Below are 15,975 nucleotides of genomic sequence, written 5' to 3'. Positions count from 1 at the left end.
CAAGCTGGGACTAGGGTCAGGGCTCAGTCAATGACTGGGACAAGAGCTTAGTCTGCTGCTGGAAAAAGAGGAACCACCCCTTGCTTCGCTTCACCACAGGCCACTGTTTGTGTGGGCACAGAGACTGTCCCTCACCAGCAGGTGGGCATCACAGTGGATCCTTATCCATCCTCTTCAGACCAGGGTTTGCACGTTGCTTCCCCGCTGAAGTTGAGCTGAAGGGACAAATCACAGCAGATCTTAGTCTCTGCTATAGAGAAATGGAATAGCGATCATATTCAAGAGCTGCCATTCTCCCACGGGTCAGCCTGACAGCGGTGGGACCTCAGGTGTGTGACTCCACATCCCTGAGCCTCAGTTTGTGCATCTGTAAGATGGGCGCCATGGCAGCACCCACCAACAGGTTCGTTACAAGGATCTAGTGAGAGTGTGTGCGCAGAGCACAGAGTGATTCCGAACAACTGGACTTGTGGTCATTTTGACATAAGACCCTCCAGGGCCCTGACACCTTCCTCTACCGCATTTTCACTGCCCTAGCCACTTGGGCCATGCCTGGAGACCTAAAGGCCAAAGAGAGCCCCCAGTGGCTGATCCCAATGTGCTTGCCCAAGGTCCCTTGACAAAACACTTTGCGAGTTGGGCACAGAGTTGCATGGCCGCTCTGGGAAAGCTCCCCTTCCCCCAGCCGTGACTTACCTATTGCCTGCTGAATACCATCCACGCTCACGGCGTTGATGATGGAATGGATCACTGGGCACACCTGACAGCCCGAGCAAGGGGTGGAGAGGAGAGAGAGGACGGAGAGAAGGGAGAGGAGAAGGAGAAAGGATGGGTCATTCTCAGCTACCCGCCATCCACATAGAGATATATCTCTAGGGATCCTAGAACCAGTGAACCTCAGGATTTTAGAACAGCAGAATCCCAGCAGTCTAAAATCTGACAACCTTAAGATATTAGAATTCTAAAACCTTAGAGCATTAGAATTCTAGGATCTTAAGAGTCTAGCATCTAGAACATTAATATCCCCATCCCCTCAGAAACCTTGAATTTGTAACCCTGGAATTGTAGGGGGTGGAAGGGGCCCTGGGGACCATACAGCAGAGCTCATAAGGCTTTTTTGTGCATTGAGTCTCCCCCTCATCCCCAGGTTCTGACTGAGCAGGTGGGGCCCAAGATTCCACATTGGTAAAAAGTGTCCAAGTGAGGCTGAACTGCTCAGAGGACCACACTTGGAATACCGAGGTGTCACTTCAGGGGGTCACAGAGCTAGCCAGAGGATTTTTCTGTTATAAACCCTGATTCTTGGCCCCCCCCTTCCAGAATGACTAATTTAGAATCTCCGGAATCTCATGAATCTGTAGGTGATATCTATGATTCTGGGTGCTACCCAGATGGAAAAAAAAAGATAAATAAAACCAAAACAAAATTATTTTATAGGTCTGTATTTATTTTTTCAATTAACTCTATGGTAAGTGATATATCTATTTATGATAGGGATATAGTTTCCCTTTAAAAAATAAATGCACTTACATTTATTTAAGTAAAATTGTGTTGACTAAAATAAAACAATAGCTAACAGGGCATTATTGGTGGTGCATAGACATGGCAAGTGGCTCTTTGGGACCTAGCGATTTCAGCCGATGTCAGGCCTCTGCTCCTCTTCCCTCCTCACAAAGCCTGAACCATGGAGGAGAGGCTCCAGGTGACCCCTCAGAAAGAAGGTCGCACCTCAGAAGGACGAGCCTGCCCATGCCACCCTTGCCCTCCACCAGGCCTGACTTGGGACCCCAAGAAATGGAAACTCACCACGTTCTGCACCAGGAGGGATACAGCATTTTGCACGGGGGTGGTCACAACTTTCAAAACCCTGTTGAGTGTTTTGCTGTATTTGGAAAAGACAAGGCCAGTTGAGTGCCCAGAATTGCCAAGTGGTGGTGATGGTGATGGTGATGCAGGTGAGGTAGAACACGCTGAAGTCAAGTACACCCCAGGGACATGACGTGCCTTTCTAACTACAGATGGAGTCTCTGTCCAGATGGCTCATCTCTTAGAATCCTACACCTGACCAATGTCGCTTACGTGCTATCATAATCCAGAGACTTTATTCATTCACTCAACCACTATTTACAGAGCTCTCTGTGCCAAACACATAGGGCTTTGGGAGCACCTGGATGAACACGTTACAAATAGCTCCTAACCTTGAACCTCACAACTAAATCTTGCCAAGGCTGACTTCCCCTACCTTCAATTCTCAGTGTAATCGTCACCTCCCCAGGACAGCTCTTCTGATTGCTTGTCTAGGGGGAGGTTTTGCTGTCCTAATGTTCTGTGAAGTGTAACACTCTGTACAGGACTTTTGTGGAGGATTCTTTGTTGATGAACTCAATGCTTCTCTGCCCACCTTTCTCTCAGGATAAGCTACAGGAGCCTGGGGACTTGTCCACTATCAACAGTCAGTTCCCCAGAGCTCAGAACAGTGCCTGCCTGGAACATATCAGATGCTCAATACAATTTCAACTGGAAGAATGAATGAAGTAAACATACAATTAGATATATAGCAACAACTCGAGGCAATACCCTGAAGCACAAGGGTATGTAGACTCTTACAAGAGAGATAAGGAGGGACCTGTACAAGACCCTGAAGTTTGAGAAGGTACATTGAGACTGAATGAGGAAAAGGTGTCTGGGTAACCAGAGCAGCCTGTGCAAAGGTCTCAAGATAGGAAAGAGCTCGTCTAAGGCATAGAGAAAATGTATCTGCAGCCAAGTTAAGTGAGGAAAAAGTGCAGGGGTGTAGGGTGGGGCAGAACAAGCAGAGCCTGCACAACTTGGGGGAACACCTGGGATTAGATCCAGATACAAAGAAAAGAACTGAAAGCGTTTGCAGCACCAGAGTGGTGCCATTTTACATATGTGGACACAGACTCAGAGCAGCAGGATGAATGCCCCAGGATTGCTGCATGGCAAGGCAGTGTCAGCAGGGCTCAGGCCTCTGAATTTGCACTCCAGCCTTTTTAACTACCCTCAGGTTGTGGAGACTTCCTTTGGTTTTAGGAAGTCTTTGGACAACCTGTGAGCAGATCCTTCTGTGGAGAGAGATGGCAGTGACCTCTGCTTATGACCCTCAGGGCTGAGAGCTAAGGACCCAACTTTGATCCTGGCCCAGGTCATTCAGCCCCAACCCTCAGCTTGCAGACCATTTGTCCTCTCCCAGTCACTGGCCAGGGTCACCCTTTCCACCTTCACCTCTTTGCCTGGGCTAAACCTCCTCTTTCAAGCACACGGTTTAAGGTGTAGATTTTGTGGATTAACAGGGATCAATGATGTAAGTGGAGAAGATTAAGTTTTTAAGATCTCATTTCAGGAATTTTCCAGACGGTGAAGAATGATTTAGAGATGATCTAAAATTAGAACCCATGGTAAGCATTTAATCCCTCTTCTCCCAACTGGAGGCAAGAAGGTAAATACAATTTTCTTATTATTGAAGAATATTATTTAATGACATAGGTGTCAATTCTCCAAGAAGACGTAATAATCCTAAATGTGTATGTAACAAAAGAGTTTCAAAAGCATGAAGCAAAAGCTGATAGAGCCAAAAGACAAAACAGGCAAGTTTTTGATTATGTCTGGAGAGATAAACTCACTCCTGCCTGAGTTATGAAGAGAATCAGTAGATAGACCGTCAACATGAATATTGCTATGACTGAGAACTTAGTATGTTCCAGGCTTTACCCTAAACATTTGTAGTTTCTCATTTGGTCATTTCAGAAGCCCATGAGTAGGTAATATTATTATTCCCTAGTTTACAGATGTGAAAACTGAGGCTTAGAGAGATTAAGCTAGTTGTAAAGTTGTATATTAGTGTAGGGCTTATATTTGAACAAAGTCAGACTGATTCCAGAGCTTAAACTCTTTTACTTCATTATGCAACTTCCCAGATGGAAGAATAGGGCTGGAATTAGGAGGGTCCTCAACTCTTCCTGAGAGCCTTGTTCTACTAAGATGGATGGACCTTACCTGTCCAGCAAAGAGACTGAGATGCTGGCTGGGTCCCTGATGCATTCTCCCAAGACCACCTTGGAGACACCAGTCTTGGGATCAGCTACCACTTTGACTCCAGATAAGAGGTCCAAGGAGACCTTCAGGTCGAGGACCTCACCAGTCAAAGGCCTGCAGGAAACAAGATTCCCAGTGAGCCGAGGTCTAGAAGGCCCCACGTGGTGCCTGCTTGGGTTACTCTACTGTTTAGACATTATCCAGGATGTCTCTGGGTAATGCTAACATTGCCCATGTTTTTTTAAAGCTATTTTTCATTTTATTTTTAAAAGCATTATTAATGACACATAATACTTACATGTATTTATGGGGTATAGTGTAATTTTTCAGTATAAGAATGTGTAATGATCAAATGAATGTGATTAGCATAATTATCATCTCACATATTTGTCATTTTTTTGTGTTGGAATAGTCAAAGTTCTCTCTTTCATCTAATCTGAGATAAACAATAATGGTGACTGTCATTATCTTAGTGTACTATATAACACTAGAATTTGTTGCTCTTATTTTTAATCTTATATTTGTTAATCAACATCTATTTCCCCTTCCCACTACTCTTTTCAACCTCTAGTAATCACTATTCTATTCTCTGCTTCTATGAGATTGGTTTTAGTTTCCACATATGAGTGAGATGAAAACGTTTCTGCACAGCAAGGGAAACAATCAACAGAGTGAAGAGACAACTTACAGATTGAGAGAAAATATTTGCCTACTACACCTCTGACAAGGGATTAATAACCAGAATATACAATGGATTCCAACAACTCAGCAACAAAAAACAAAAAAATCCAATTAATAAAATGGGCAAATGACCTTAACGGACATTTCTTAAAAGATGAACGAATGGGTAGCAAGCATAGGAAGAAATGTTCACCATCACTAATGACCAGGAAAATGCAAAACAAAGCCATGCTGGTGTATCATCTCACCCCAGTTATAATGGCTATTATATATTTATTTATTTTTGGAGAGTTTTTTTGTTTGTTTGTTTCTTTGTTTGTTTTTATTTGCTATAGGGCGCGTACACTCGCCAGACAGACAGAGAGAGACAGAGAGAGAGAAAGCGAGAAATCACCCTCCCAGGGGGGATGGTCACACCACAATCCCTTCTCCTCCATTCTCCTCTCGGGATCTTGGGCACACATGCACACGTGCCTGGCATGAGTTTTAAGTCACTGGGTCCGGGATGCGAACCGCGGTCAACTATATGGGAGTCCAGCGACATAGCCATTATGCGAACTGCTGGTCCCATGGCTATTATTAAAAAGACAAAAACAAATGCTGGCAAGGATATAGAAAAAGAGGAACTCCTTACACTGTGGAAATGCAAATTAGTATAGCCATTATAGAATCATTATGAAGATTTCTCAAAAAACTAAAAATAGAACTGTCACATGAACCAACAATCCTACTACAAGGCATAAACCGAAAGGTAAGGAAATATGTATATTGTAGAGATATCCGCACGCTAACATTTATTGCAGTGCTATTCACAATAGCTAAGACATGGAATCTACCTAAGTGTCCATCAATGGACAAACGGATAAAGAAAATATGGTATATGGACAATGAACTATTATTCAGTCATTAAAAAGAATAAAATCCTATTATTTGAGAAAATGTGGGTGAGTCTGGAGAATATTTCACCTAAGCAAAATAGGCCAGGTTTAGAAAAAAAAAATCATTGCATGTTTTTACATATATGTGGAAACTAAAAAAGATGGTTTCATATTCTTTATGGAATTTACATATTTATATGAAGGGCTTCTTTCTTCTCCTGAGTTTCTTCACAGGAGTTTAATTCATGTGAAATTTGTATACAGCCTATGCTAATTAAAATAACGATAGGTAACATTTACTGAGCACAACTTACATGTAAGCATTTTTTTAAAAGAGGTTTTTGCCATAGGGCACATGTGCTTGCTGGAGAGAGAGAGACAGAGACAGTGAGAGGGAAAGTGAGAAATCCCCCCCCAGAGGGGATGGCCACACCACAATCCCTCCTCCTCCATTCTCCTCTTGGGATCTTGGGCATGCATGCACATGCTCCCAGTGTGAATTTCAAGATACCAGGTTTGGGACTCAAACCATGGTCAGTCATGTAGGAGTTCAGTGATGTAACTACTCTGCCATCTGCTGGGCCCATATGTAGGCACTTTCGGGAAGTATTTTACCTGGATGATTTCATTGGATCATCACAATGCTATGAGAGAAAATTACTATTATTATCTCCATTTTCAGAATGAGGAAACCTTGGAACAGAGAAGGTAACTATCCCAAGATCTCACAGCTAATGAGTGAGGCTATCTTTCGTGCACTCAGTTTATAGAAATTCTTTTACATATGCTCACTTCCCTGTCTCTGTTTGAAAATTGAAGTATCTTAAAATTATATTTCACATAATACCCTTTTTGTAGTGTATACTACTATATGTGCTTGTCTGTTGTGATCACTGCTATTTAGAGAGAATTATGAGAAACAAAAATTATGCTGGAGGAAGTTTTGTCAAAGAATGATAAATGTTTGTGTCTTCTCAATTTTTCAAATTTTAGAATAGATAAATGTTATAATTTCAAAAATATATTCAGTGAAGCATTCTATTAAAAAAGACTTAGTTATGACCAGACTTCACTAGGATATTTAAAAGATTTGGATTTTAGACCTTGAAAGCTCCTCTAGCTTATAGACTGGGAAATGGAGGCCCAAGGGCACACAGTAGCATGGGAAGTTTCCCGATTCCCAGGTTAGGGATCCATTGGCTATGCTGCCGTGCCTCCCCCAAATTTCACATTCCAACGCATACTCACAGGGCTAGAGAGACTTGAGCCTTGATGGGGAACCTCACGTTAATGCCTTTGCCATCAGCAGTCGGTTCAAATTTGGGATTCAGGAGAGCAGAGTCGGATATCTTTATACTGCACAGAAACCACAATTCATGTTATTATTAAGAGGAATAACCCTTGTTATTCCTCTTAACAGACATTTGCTGAGCACTTCTTTATGGTATTATTATGCTGATATGTGGGTCTCACCGATCTTGCTTTCTTTTTCTTTTCTTCTTTTTATTTATGTTTCTAAGAGAAATTTTTGTGATAGGGTCCCTTGTGTTTGCCAGAGAGACAGAAAGAGACAGAGAGACAGAAAGCAAGAAATCACCCTCCCCTCCCCCCAGAGGGGATGGCTACACCACATCGCTTCTCCTCCATTTTCCTCTTGAGATTTTGGGCACATACACACATGCACCCGGCATGAGTTTTAAGTCCCCAGATCTGGGACTTGAACTGTGGTCAACTACATGAGAGTCCAGTGACATAACCATTACACCATCTGCTGGTCCCTTTTTTTCTTTTTTTAAAGTTTATTTCTTTTATGAGAGAAAGAGACACAGAGATAGAGAGACATATAGAGTACCTCCAGTAGGGTCTTGACATCACAATGTACCCCCAGCCTCAGCCAGGCCAGGATCAAGGGTATGCACATGTCCTACGTATTCAGGGAGGTCTCTAGATGTCACCTAAAAACCTTCCCATGTGAGTCAGCCTCACAAAGCATTGTATTTTCTCCACCACACCATACACCATCTGCTGGTCCCTTTTTTTCTTTTTTAAAGTTTATTTCTTTTATGAGTGAAAGAGACAGAGAGACACAGAGATAGAGAGACATACAGAGTACCTCCGCTAGGGTCTTGACATCACAATGTATCCCCAGCCTCAGCCAGGCCAGGATCAAGGGTATGCACATGTCCTACGTATTCAGGGAGGTCTCTAGATGTCACCTAAAAACCTTCCCATGTGAGTCAGCCTCACAGAGCATTGTATTTTCTCCACCACACCACCATCTGGCTCCAATCCACCTCACTGTCTTTAGTTTCCACAGTAGCCCTGTTCAGAGGTTGATTCTAGTTCATGACATGGCATCCTCAGGCTCAGACAGATGTGGTTTTCCCAAGATTTCAAGGAAATTAGTGCCAGGGCCTGCATTTGAACCCAGAACCGTATGACTCCGTGTATTCTAGTTTCCTTTCACCTAAGGGAATTTGGACTTTGACCCCCAGCTATGCTTACAGAAGAAATGTTTTGCAGCTTGGAAAAGGGAGCTCAGGCTTCAGCAAATAGGTGGTGTGGATGAAAGGAACTTTCACCCTGACCCTGAAATTATAGGTCATGGGAGCCCAAACCCACAAGATACACAGATTGCCCTGTAGCCTCTAATTTACTCAACCTCTAGTGGGTCTCACCTCAGACCACCTCCATCTGTGGGGGAGGAAGAAGCCTTGTCTATTTGTCTTTGATCTTAAACTTACCTCCCCAAAGATATTTATTCCCTTTCATTGGAAGAAAGATCTCAAAATGAAGCAGAAACTTACTCCAATATCTTCTCGCCAGTTGAAAGGATCTGAGGAAGGCTGTTGCCCACCAAGCTCAAAACGTCCTGGATCCTCTCGTTGAGGAATCCCTGCACGCCAGCCAACTCGTCCTTCAGCTTCTGACCGACGGCTGTCAAAACCAATCAGCATTTCATGTCATGCACTATTTATGAAGCAGGTGTTAAGCTCCAGGTACCAGATAAGACCATTGCTTATGGTATCTTATTTCATCTTTATATGTTGTTGTTAACCTGCACTTTACAGATGAGGAAATAGAGGTTCAAAAGGTTAAGAAATCTGTCTAGTCACACAGCCAGGAAACCCTTGTTCCTTTCTTGCTGCCTCCTGACTAATATATATTGACCACTTATCAACAAAGCAATCAATCAAATTGACCAGGCAATTGATATTGATTGTACACCAACTTTTAGGAAGGACGTGGGGGATCTATTGGTCTAAACAAGATGCTGACATTGGTTTAAAAAACTAGGTGAGGCCCAGCTAGCAAGCACAGTTGGTAGTAAACTGAATTGCAGTGATGGAAGCGCATGGCTAACTGAGGGTTCGAATCCCTCGAATGTCCCTGAAGATGCACTGTCGTATGTACATGTGCCCGTGATCCTGATGAACTAGAGGGATGGGAAAGGGGATCATGACATGATAAGACCCTGTCGAGGGTACTTCTCTCTCTCCTTTATGTAAGTGCTCTCTGTCAAGAATAGAATTTAAAAAAAAAAAAAAAAGATAAAAGAAAAACTACGTCAAACAAAATAAGAATAGTAACTAAGAAATGGAAAATCCAAATCGAGTAAAAATTATGGCAAGGGAGGCCAGCAGGTGGCGTGGTAGTTAAGGCACTGGACTTTCACATGGCCAATCATGGTTCAAGTCCCAGACTTGACAAATTGCTTTCTCACTTTCCTGCTCTCTCTCTGTTTCTCTCTCGTGAACATATGTGCCCTACAGCAAATTAGGAAACAAAAATATGGCACAATCCATGAAACTGGCAAATGAGTATCTCAGAATGACAGCTTTACAGTAAACCCAGAGAGCAATAATTCATGCAGGAGCGGAAGGAGAGAGTGTGCTAAAGGAAATTCTCCAGTCAACAGCAGAATGAGACAGAACAAATGAGAAGGCAGATGGAAGATGGCACATAAGAAAAGAATTCAGGATATTTGTGTAGAAAATAATTCAAGTGAGGGGGCTGGCCCTAGAGCATAGTGGTTAAGTGCTGTCCCACATGGGCGACCATGGTTTGAATCCAAGTCCCAATAGCTTGAAAAACATGCTGGGTTTGTGTGCATGTGTGCCCCAAATCCTGATGGGATGGAGAAATGGAGGAAAAAGGACTGCCGTGTTAGCTTGCCCCACTGCAGGGTTCTCTCTTTCTCTCTCTCACACACACAAGTGCCTGTGTCCTCTGGCAATAAAAAGAAAGTAATTCAAGTGAGAAGCAACAAAGCAATTACTAACTCAAGGAAAAACAAAAGCTTAGAAGAACAGCGATGGGACCATAGTATTACCTTTTGGCTCTGCCAAGTTATAATGATTCAGAGAATGCTGCTTTAAATAAAACAGGTGATATAACTACGTCTAGTCACATAATTCACTAGGTGACCTCGATCCAGACACTTCTGTCTCGGCCTCAGCTGTGAAATTAGAGAGTGCGTCCTTTCCATATCTTTGAAAGTTGCCTAAGTACTGTGAAGGTTTGAAAGACGTTACCTCCTCCTGTAAAATTGTTTATCAACGTGCTGTTAATGTTCCCAGAAAATAGAGAAAACCTAGCTGCTTTTTTTTTTTTTTTTTTTTTTTTTTTTTTTTTAAACAAGACGGCATAAAGAGAAGGTATGATTGAATAAAAAGCCGGGTAGCTTTACAGATAACTACCCAATTAGTAGGGCTTATTTCCTTAATTTCTGATGAGTTAACACAAGCTAATAAGAGAAAAATTAAACAACTCAAAAGAAGACCATGCCAGGGAACCAGCAGGTGGCATGGTGGTTAAGGGGCGGGAAACTCCCACATGCCAACCACGGTTCAAGTCCCAGATCTGGTAGCTTGCTCTCTCTCTCTCTATCTATGTGTGTGTGTGCGTGTATGTGTGTGAGTGTGTGTGTATGGTCAAATAAAAATGAATGAATAAATAAAATTAAATATATATGTATATGTATATATATGTATATGTATATATATATGAAGACCATGCTAAAAAAATAGATAAAATACTTAAGTTAAAATATGTTAATGGGGAACCAGCAGTTAGCATAATGGCTATGTCACAGAACTCCCATGTAGTCAACCACGGTTCAAGTACTCGACCTGGTGGCTTAAACTCACATCGGGCATGTGTGCGTGCATGCCCAAGATCCCCAGAGGAGAATGGAGGAGAAGGGATTGTGGCGTGGCCAACCACCCTGGGGGGTGATTTCTCGCTTTCTGTCTCTTTCTCTCTGTCTTTCTGGTGAGCACACCTGCCCTATAGCAAAATCTCTCCAAAATATATATATATATAATGGTAGTAAGTATATAAAAAATCAGAGGACTTCTTCGTAATGAAAGAAAATGTAATGTGCTATAAGTTAATCTTTCATTGATGAAACTAGCAAAACATTTAAAGCTGTCTATACGCAGTGTTGGCAAGTGAGTGGGAAAAAAGACATTGGGTAGTCAGAAAAACCATGACATATTTCATGCATCATGACTTTTCTAACAAGCTAATATAATTTTTAATGTGCATACTTTTTGAACTTGAAATCTCACGTTTAGAAATTTATTTCATGCATGTATTGGCAAAAGTTTATCAGGATATAACATGTGAAAGAGTATTCATTTTAGCATTTCTTGTTTCTAGAAAAATAAGTGAATAAGTCAGGAATTGAATAACCAACTTTCTCCGTCAATGACTCATAAAAGGCAGCACCTGGTGGCAGCCTCTGGTAATGCAGGCATAGTGTTTAAGAGACTAACTCCCGGGTGCCACTATCATCACCTTGTTTGACTCACCTCCAACTGTATTGTCAACAACATTGACAATAGATTTCGTCTCATCCAAAATTTTACCCACGCCAAGACCATCAAGAAGAGAGGCTGAGGTTCCAGTGAGCAGACCACATAAGAGAACAAGTTTCCAAAGCTGAAACATCTTGTCCTGATACCTAGACCAACATGAAAGGAACAGTGGTGAGAATTGTCCAGAGGAAGGACTCTTCAATGAGCACCCATCACTCTTACACTTCACATTTCTTTAAGGTAGATGTAGTTATCTCCTTCTTCACAGATGGGCAGCCAAGGTGAGAAATCGAAAGTAACTTGCCCAGAGACACACAGACAGTGGGTAGAGGAGCTAGGATTTGAAAAGTCAGACTAGACTCTAAGATCATGTTCTTTACACCAAGGATCTTGCTACACTCTGCCTTCTCTGCCTTACAGCTTTCCTTTTCTCCTCTTTTCCCCCTAAGTCAATTCCTGCCAACCCTCCGACTTTAATAAGACACATGCCCTCAAGCAGCCTGCTCTATGCTCCCCAGAGTCTAGGATGAGAACCCCAGTACACTGCCTTACTGCCTGTGTTCTCCTTTCACAGTCCTGAGTACCAATTATCTGATGACTTGTCCGCCTCTCCTGCCAGGCTGTGAACTCCTTAGAGGAAGGACCGGAACCCCCAGGTCCTAATACAAAGCCTGCACGCAGTACAGTATAGGAAGTGAATACATATTTGTTGAATAAAAGTATAAAAAGATTGTGGACACCACCACCTGACCCTGTATTGCTCATCAGTCTGACACTTCTTTTAGTATAATCGATGTATCTCTAACTTTGGTATCTTCAAAATAGAGACTAATTCAAGCAGCCCCATTCCTCCGACTCTTGCCCTTAAAGCCTCCCAAAGACCACTGTGTGGAGTGTCATAGGGAGGAAGCCCACACTCACAGGTTCCGAGGAGGATGCTCAGGGAATCCTTGCTCGTCTGCACGATCTCCAGGGAGCGGCGGTGCTCTTATATGGTGGCGATAGGATGGGAGGCTGTCTACGGAAGCAAGCCTTGGTTCCGGGGCTTCCAAAGAGACTCCAAAAAAAATAACCCCTGAGCAGAAAGATTTCCAATCCAAATGTCACCAGGATGCTTGAGTTGGAATGGATGGATACAGGGAGGGCTTTCTGCCAAGACTAAGACCAGGTTTTCATGGATCCTGCACCTGCCAAGGGGGTGGTCCTGATGGGTCGGGGGTGGGGAGAAGGCTGAGAATGTTTTCGTGGGGCCATAGTGGTCACCCAGTCTAACTGCCATCATTTGGAAACTGAGGCTCAGAGAGGGGAGGCCACTGACTTGAGGTCATCTCACAGAACAGGGACAGAGATGGGGCTAGAATTGTGGTCCACAGGGTCAGACTCAGTAGCCTGAGAGGTCATTCTCCCCAATTGTTCTCTGGCATCTGAGTCCCTCTGCAACCCCTCTCATGGATGGAGCCAGCCTCAGTGTGAATATTACAATGCCGGGGGCTCACTACTCCCCAAGCCTGCCTGACTGCCAGGATCCCATGGTACCTGTGAGCCACGCTTCTCAGTTTCTGTAGGCCTATCATTCAAAGATTGCGGTTTTTTTGTGACTCTTGCCCACAGATTTCCTTTTTACCTGAGTCCAGCCATCCCACCTGGCTATCTTCTCCCCCCCCCAAGGCTTCTTGTCTTTTCCCTCTTCCACCCTCCCTACTTCCTAACACCCCCACTTTGCCCTGTTGGAACCGCAGGGGCTGGTACCAGCTGCTGGTTGTTAGCACAGGTCACTTCCAGCACAAAGCCAGCTCCTCCTTCTGGCATCAGCCACATCTCATGGCCAAGCTCTTTTGTGACATTAACTAGAAGCTCTTGTCCCCCGGGAATGAGCCTTGAGAGGAGGCACAAAGCTGTGAAGCAGGCAGAGGACCTATCCTCTCATGGGCAGCTCAAAGCACCTGCTTTCTAAAGACCCACATTCTCAGGGTGGCCCTCTGCAGCCTCGCTCACGTGAAGACAGGGCTTTGCCTGGCCCCTTCCGGGGCTAACGCACTGGGGAGCCAAGTCCGTTCTAGGACGCTCAGTCTGCCAAGTGGGGAGAGACCATGCTCCACTTCTTCCTGGGTCTTCCAGACCCTGCTCCTGATAGTGTGTGTGGAGCTCTTGAATCGCGTGTTCACACATACACACGTGTGCATGCTTACATACACACAAGCACAGAATGTGAGGTCAAGACAGCACAAGCTGGACTCCTAGGGAGAACACTGTGCCTACCACTGGGGAACTTCTAAAGAATCGCGTTAGTTCCTGACCGTTCTGAATGAAGGAGCGCTCTACCCACAAAGGGGAACTTGAGTCTCTACAGACTGCCCGAGTATGCTTTTACCTTTAAAAATTCTTGTGTAACTGGCAAAACCCATGAGCATGAAGCCCATACTAAAGAAATGAGAAAAGTATCCTTTGAGTGCCTGGATCCAGCAATGCCTGAAGCCACACGCACCTCCAGAGTTTCCCACTCAAATACAATTTTACCCTTTTCCCCTTTTGTTTGTCTTTTGCTTAAACTAGTGAGTCGGAACCCTGCAGTCAGACTACAGCAGTTGTGGCTTGTGCATTTGTGGACTCACATAGAGCTCGTCCTTCCTGACCGCTGCTTGTGGCTCTCACAGCCACTCGAAGAATCACCACCATCAAGGTGTGTGTGTGTGTGGGGGGGGTGGAGGGCCAGCACATCAACCTCCATGCTGGGAAGTTGGAGTAGCCTGTGACCCAGAGATGGAGAAACACTCACGCAGGCTACATAGTGACCTAGAACCCCACTTACTTTCCTCCATTCATTGCTTGTTTTTAAGTTTTGCTGAAATGTTCTACTTGGGGCAATAGCCTTTTTTAAAAAATTAAGCAAAATTACCTTGTTGAAAATACAAATGTGGGACCAGCAGTTGGCGTGTTGGCTATGTCGCTGGACTCCCATGTAGTCAACCATGGTTTGAGTCCTGGACCCGGCAACTTAAACTCACGCTGGGAGTATGTGTGTTTGAGATCAAGATCCCAAAAGGAGAATGGAGGAGAAGGGATTGTGGCATGGCTATCCTTTTGGGGGGGTGTTTCTCCCTTTCTGTCTCTCTGTCTCTCTCTGTCTTGCTGGCAAGCACATGTACTCTATAGCAAAAACTTCTCCAAAAAAAAAAGAAAGAAAGAAAGAAAAGAAAAAAATACAAATGCTTGAGTCCTCCCCCTAGAGAGTTTGGGTCAGGGGCTCAGGGGTGGAGCCTGTGTGCAGGCTGCCCGGGGTTGGTCCACTGAGGTGGGAACAGCTGGGCTGGGTGTGTCAACAGTGCCTTCCTCAAGTCCTACAAGCGTTGGTCCACAGCATCTCTGGAGCCACAGCTCAGCCTAGACATCACCCTCATCCCTCCATAGTCAATGTGCACTCACTTTACAGAGTGGCTGCAGACGCATGGCTCCACAAGAGCAGAGTGTTGATAATAGCAGCTGCGTACCAGGGGCTCTTCCCGTCTCATCGTGTTCCATCCTTCAACAACCTTACAGGGGCTGTTTATGTCTTTGTTTTTTCAGATGAGGAGAGTAAGACTGAGAGGGGAAGGACGATTTGCTCAGGGCCATGTAGACTAGAAAGGGCAGAGCTGGGAAACAAACCTGATCTGTGCTTTCACCTGAGTGAGAACTGCTGTTTCATTGTGCAACCTCCAGAGGGCAGCAGAGAGTCGTGCCCGTCTTTTCCCCAGGGCCCACGCCCGGAGGTGTAGACAGTGTTTGGTGCTTTAGACAAACTTTTGCCCTTTGTCCTCCTGATGACTCTGTGAAGCAGGTTTTCAGTTGAGGAAACTGAGGTTCAGAGAAGGAGGTGACTTGCCCAGGTCTGCCAAAAAACAGAAACTGGACATTTGGGCCTTAGGGAAGACCCTTCTACCTCCTTCAAGTTGAGGCCTGCTGGTGCACTGAAGCCTTGATCTTGAATGTCCTCTTTCTCTCTCAGCCGCTGCTGTTTAAGTTGGTTGTAACGCCTGGTGTGTTGGGTCCGTGCCAACCCGGAACAGCACAGGGAAACAAGGGTGCCCACGTGCATTAGGCTGGGGGAGGCTGGCACAGTTCGGGGCTTCAGGGACTCTGCCCCTCTGCTACCCATGGCAGCTCTCAAGGGCCTGGAGGGCCCCATACTGTCCTTGGTATGCCTGTGACCAGGACAGAGGGACAGACGTTCTGGGGCACAAAAGAGAAGAGGACGGCCAGGACCCAAGAGCTCAGCTTGTCAGAGCCCTGCTGTGGCCTCACCCGTGGCCCACCGGACCCTGGCTGCCTGACTGCAGGTTCCACAAACAGCTGAGGCCTCTTGCCTCAAATGTGGGGTACAGAGCCTAGGGCTGTGCTGAAATCTCATGAGAGATTTCCCCACCCCAGAAACACAGCCCAGGGGGGTACCTATGGTGTGGGGACTGCAGACCTGGTGTTGGCCCCAGGCCTCAGCTGCTTATCTATAACATGGGGTGAACACTTCTGTCCGGATCTCAGTGGCATAATAGGTGAACAAG

The 15,975-nt window shown here is 44.7% G+C and overlaps 1 protein-coding gene across 1 annotated transcript; it reads right to left on the bottom strand.

Annotated features, from left to right (window-relative positions):
- Positions 1-525: 525 nt before the first annotated feature.
- Positions 526-11,570, bottom strand: BPIFA2 (BPI fold containing family A member 2). Its single transcript, XM_006144149.1, has 7 exons — positions 11,432-11,570; positions 8,423-8,552; positions 6,864-6,971; positions 4,021-4,170; positions 1,807-1,891; positions 697-760; positions 526-560 (listed from the first exon to the last, which is right to left on the bottom strand). The coding sequence occupies exons 1-7, from the start codon at positions 11,568-11,570 to the stop codon at positions 526-528; spliced, it is 711 nt and encodes a 236-aa protein (XP_006144211.1).
- Between the last annotated feature and the right edge of the window lie 4,405 nt (positions 11,571-15,975).

Source organism: Tupaia chinensis, unplaced genomic scaffold (assembly GCF_000334495.1).
Source record: "Tupaia chinensis unplaced genomic scaffold, TupChi_1.0 Scaffold000115_1, whole genome shotgun sequence".
Classification (NCBI taxonomy): Eukaryota; Metazoa; Chordata; class Mammalia; order Scandentia; family Tupaiidae; genus Tupaia; species Tupaia belangeri.
Note: the sequence above shows the minus strand (reverse complement) of the source record. Positions and strands in the feature narration are given on the sequence as shown.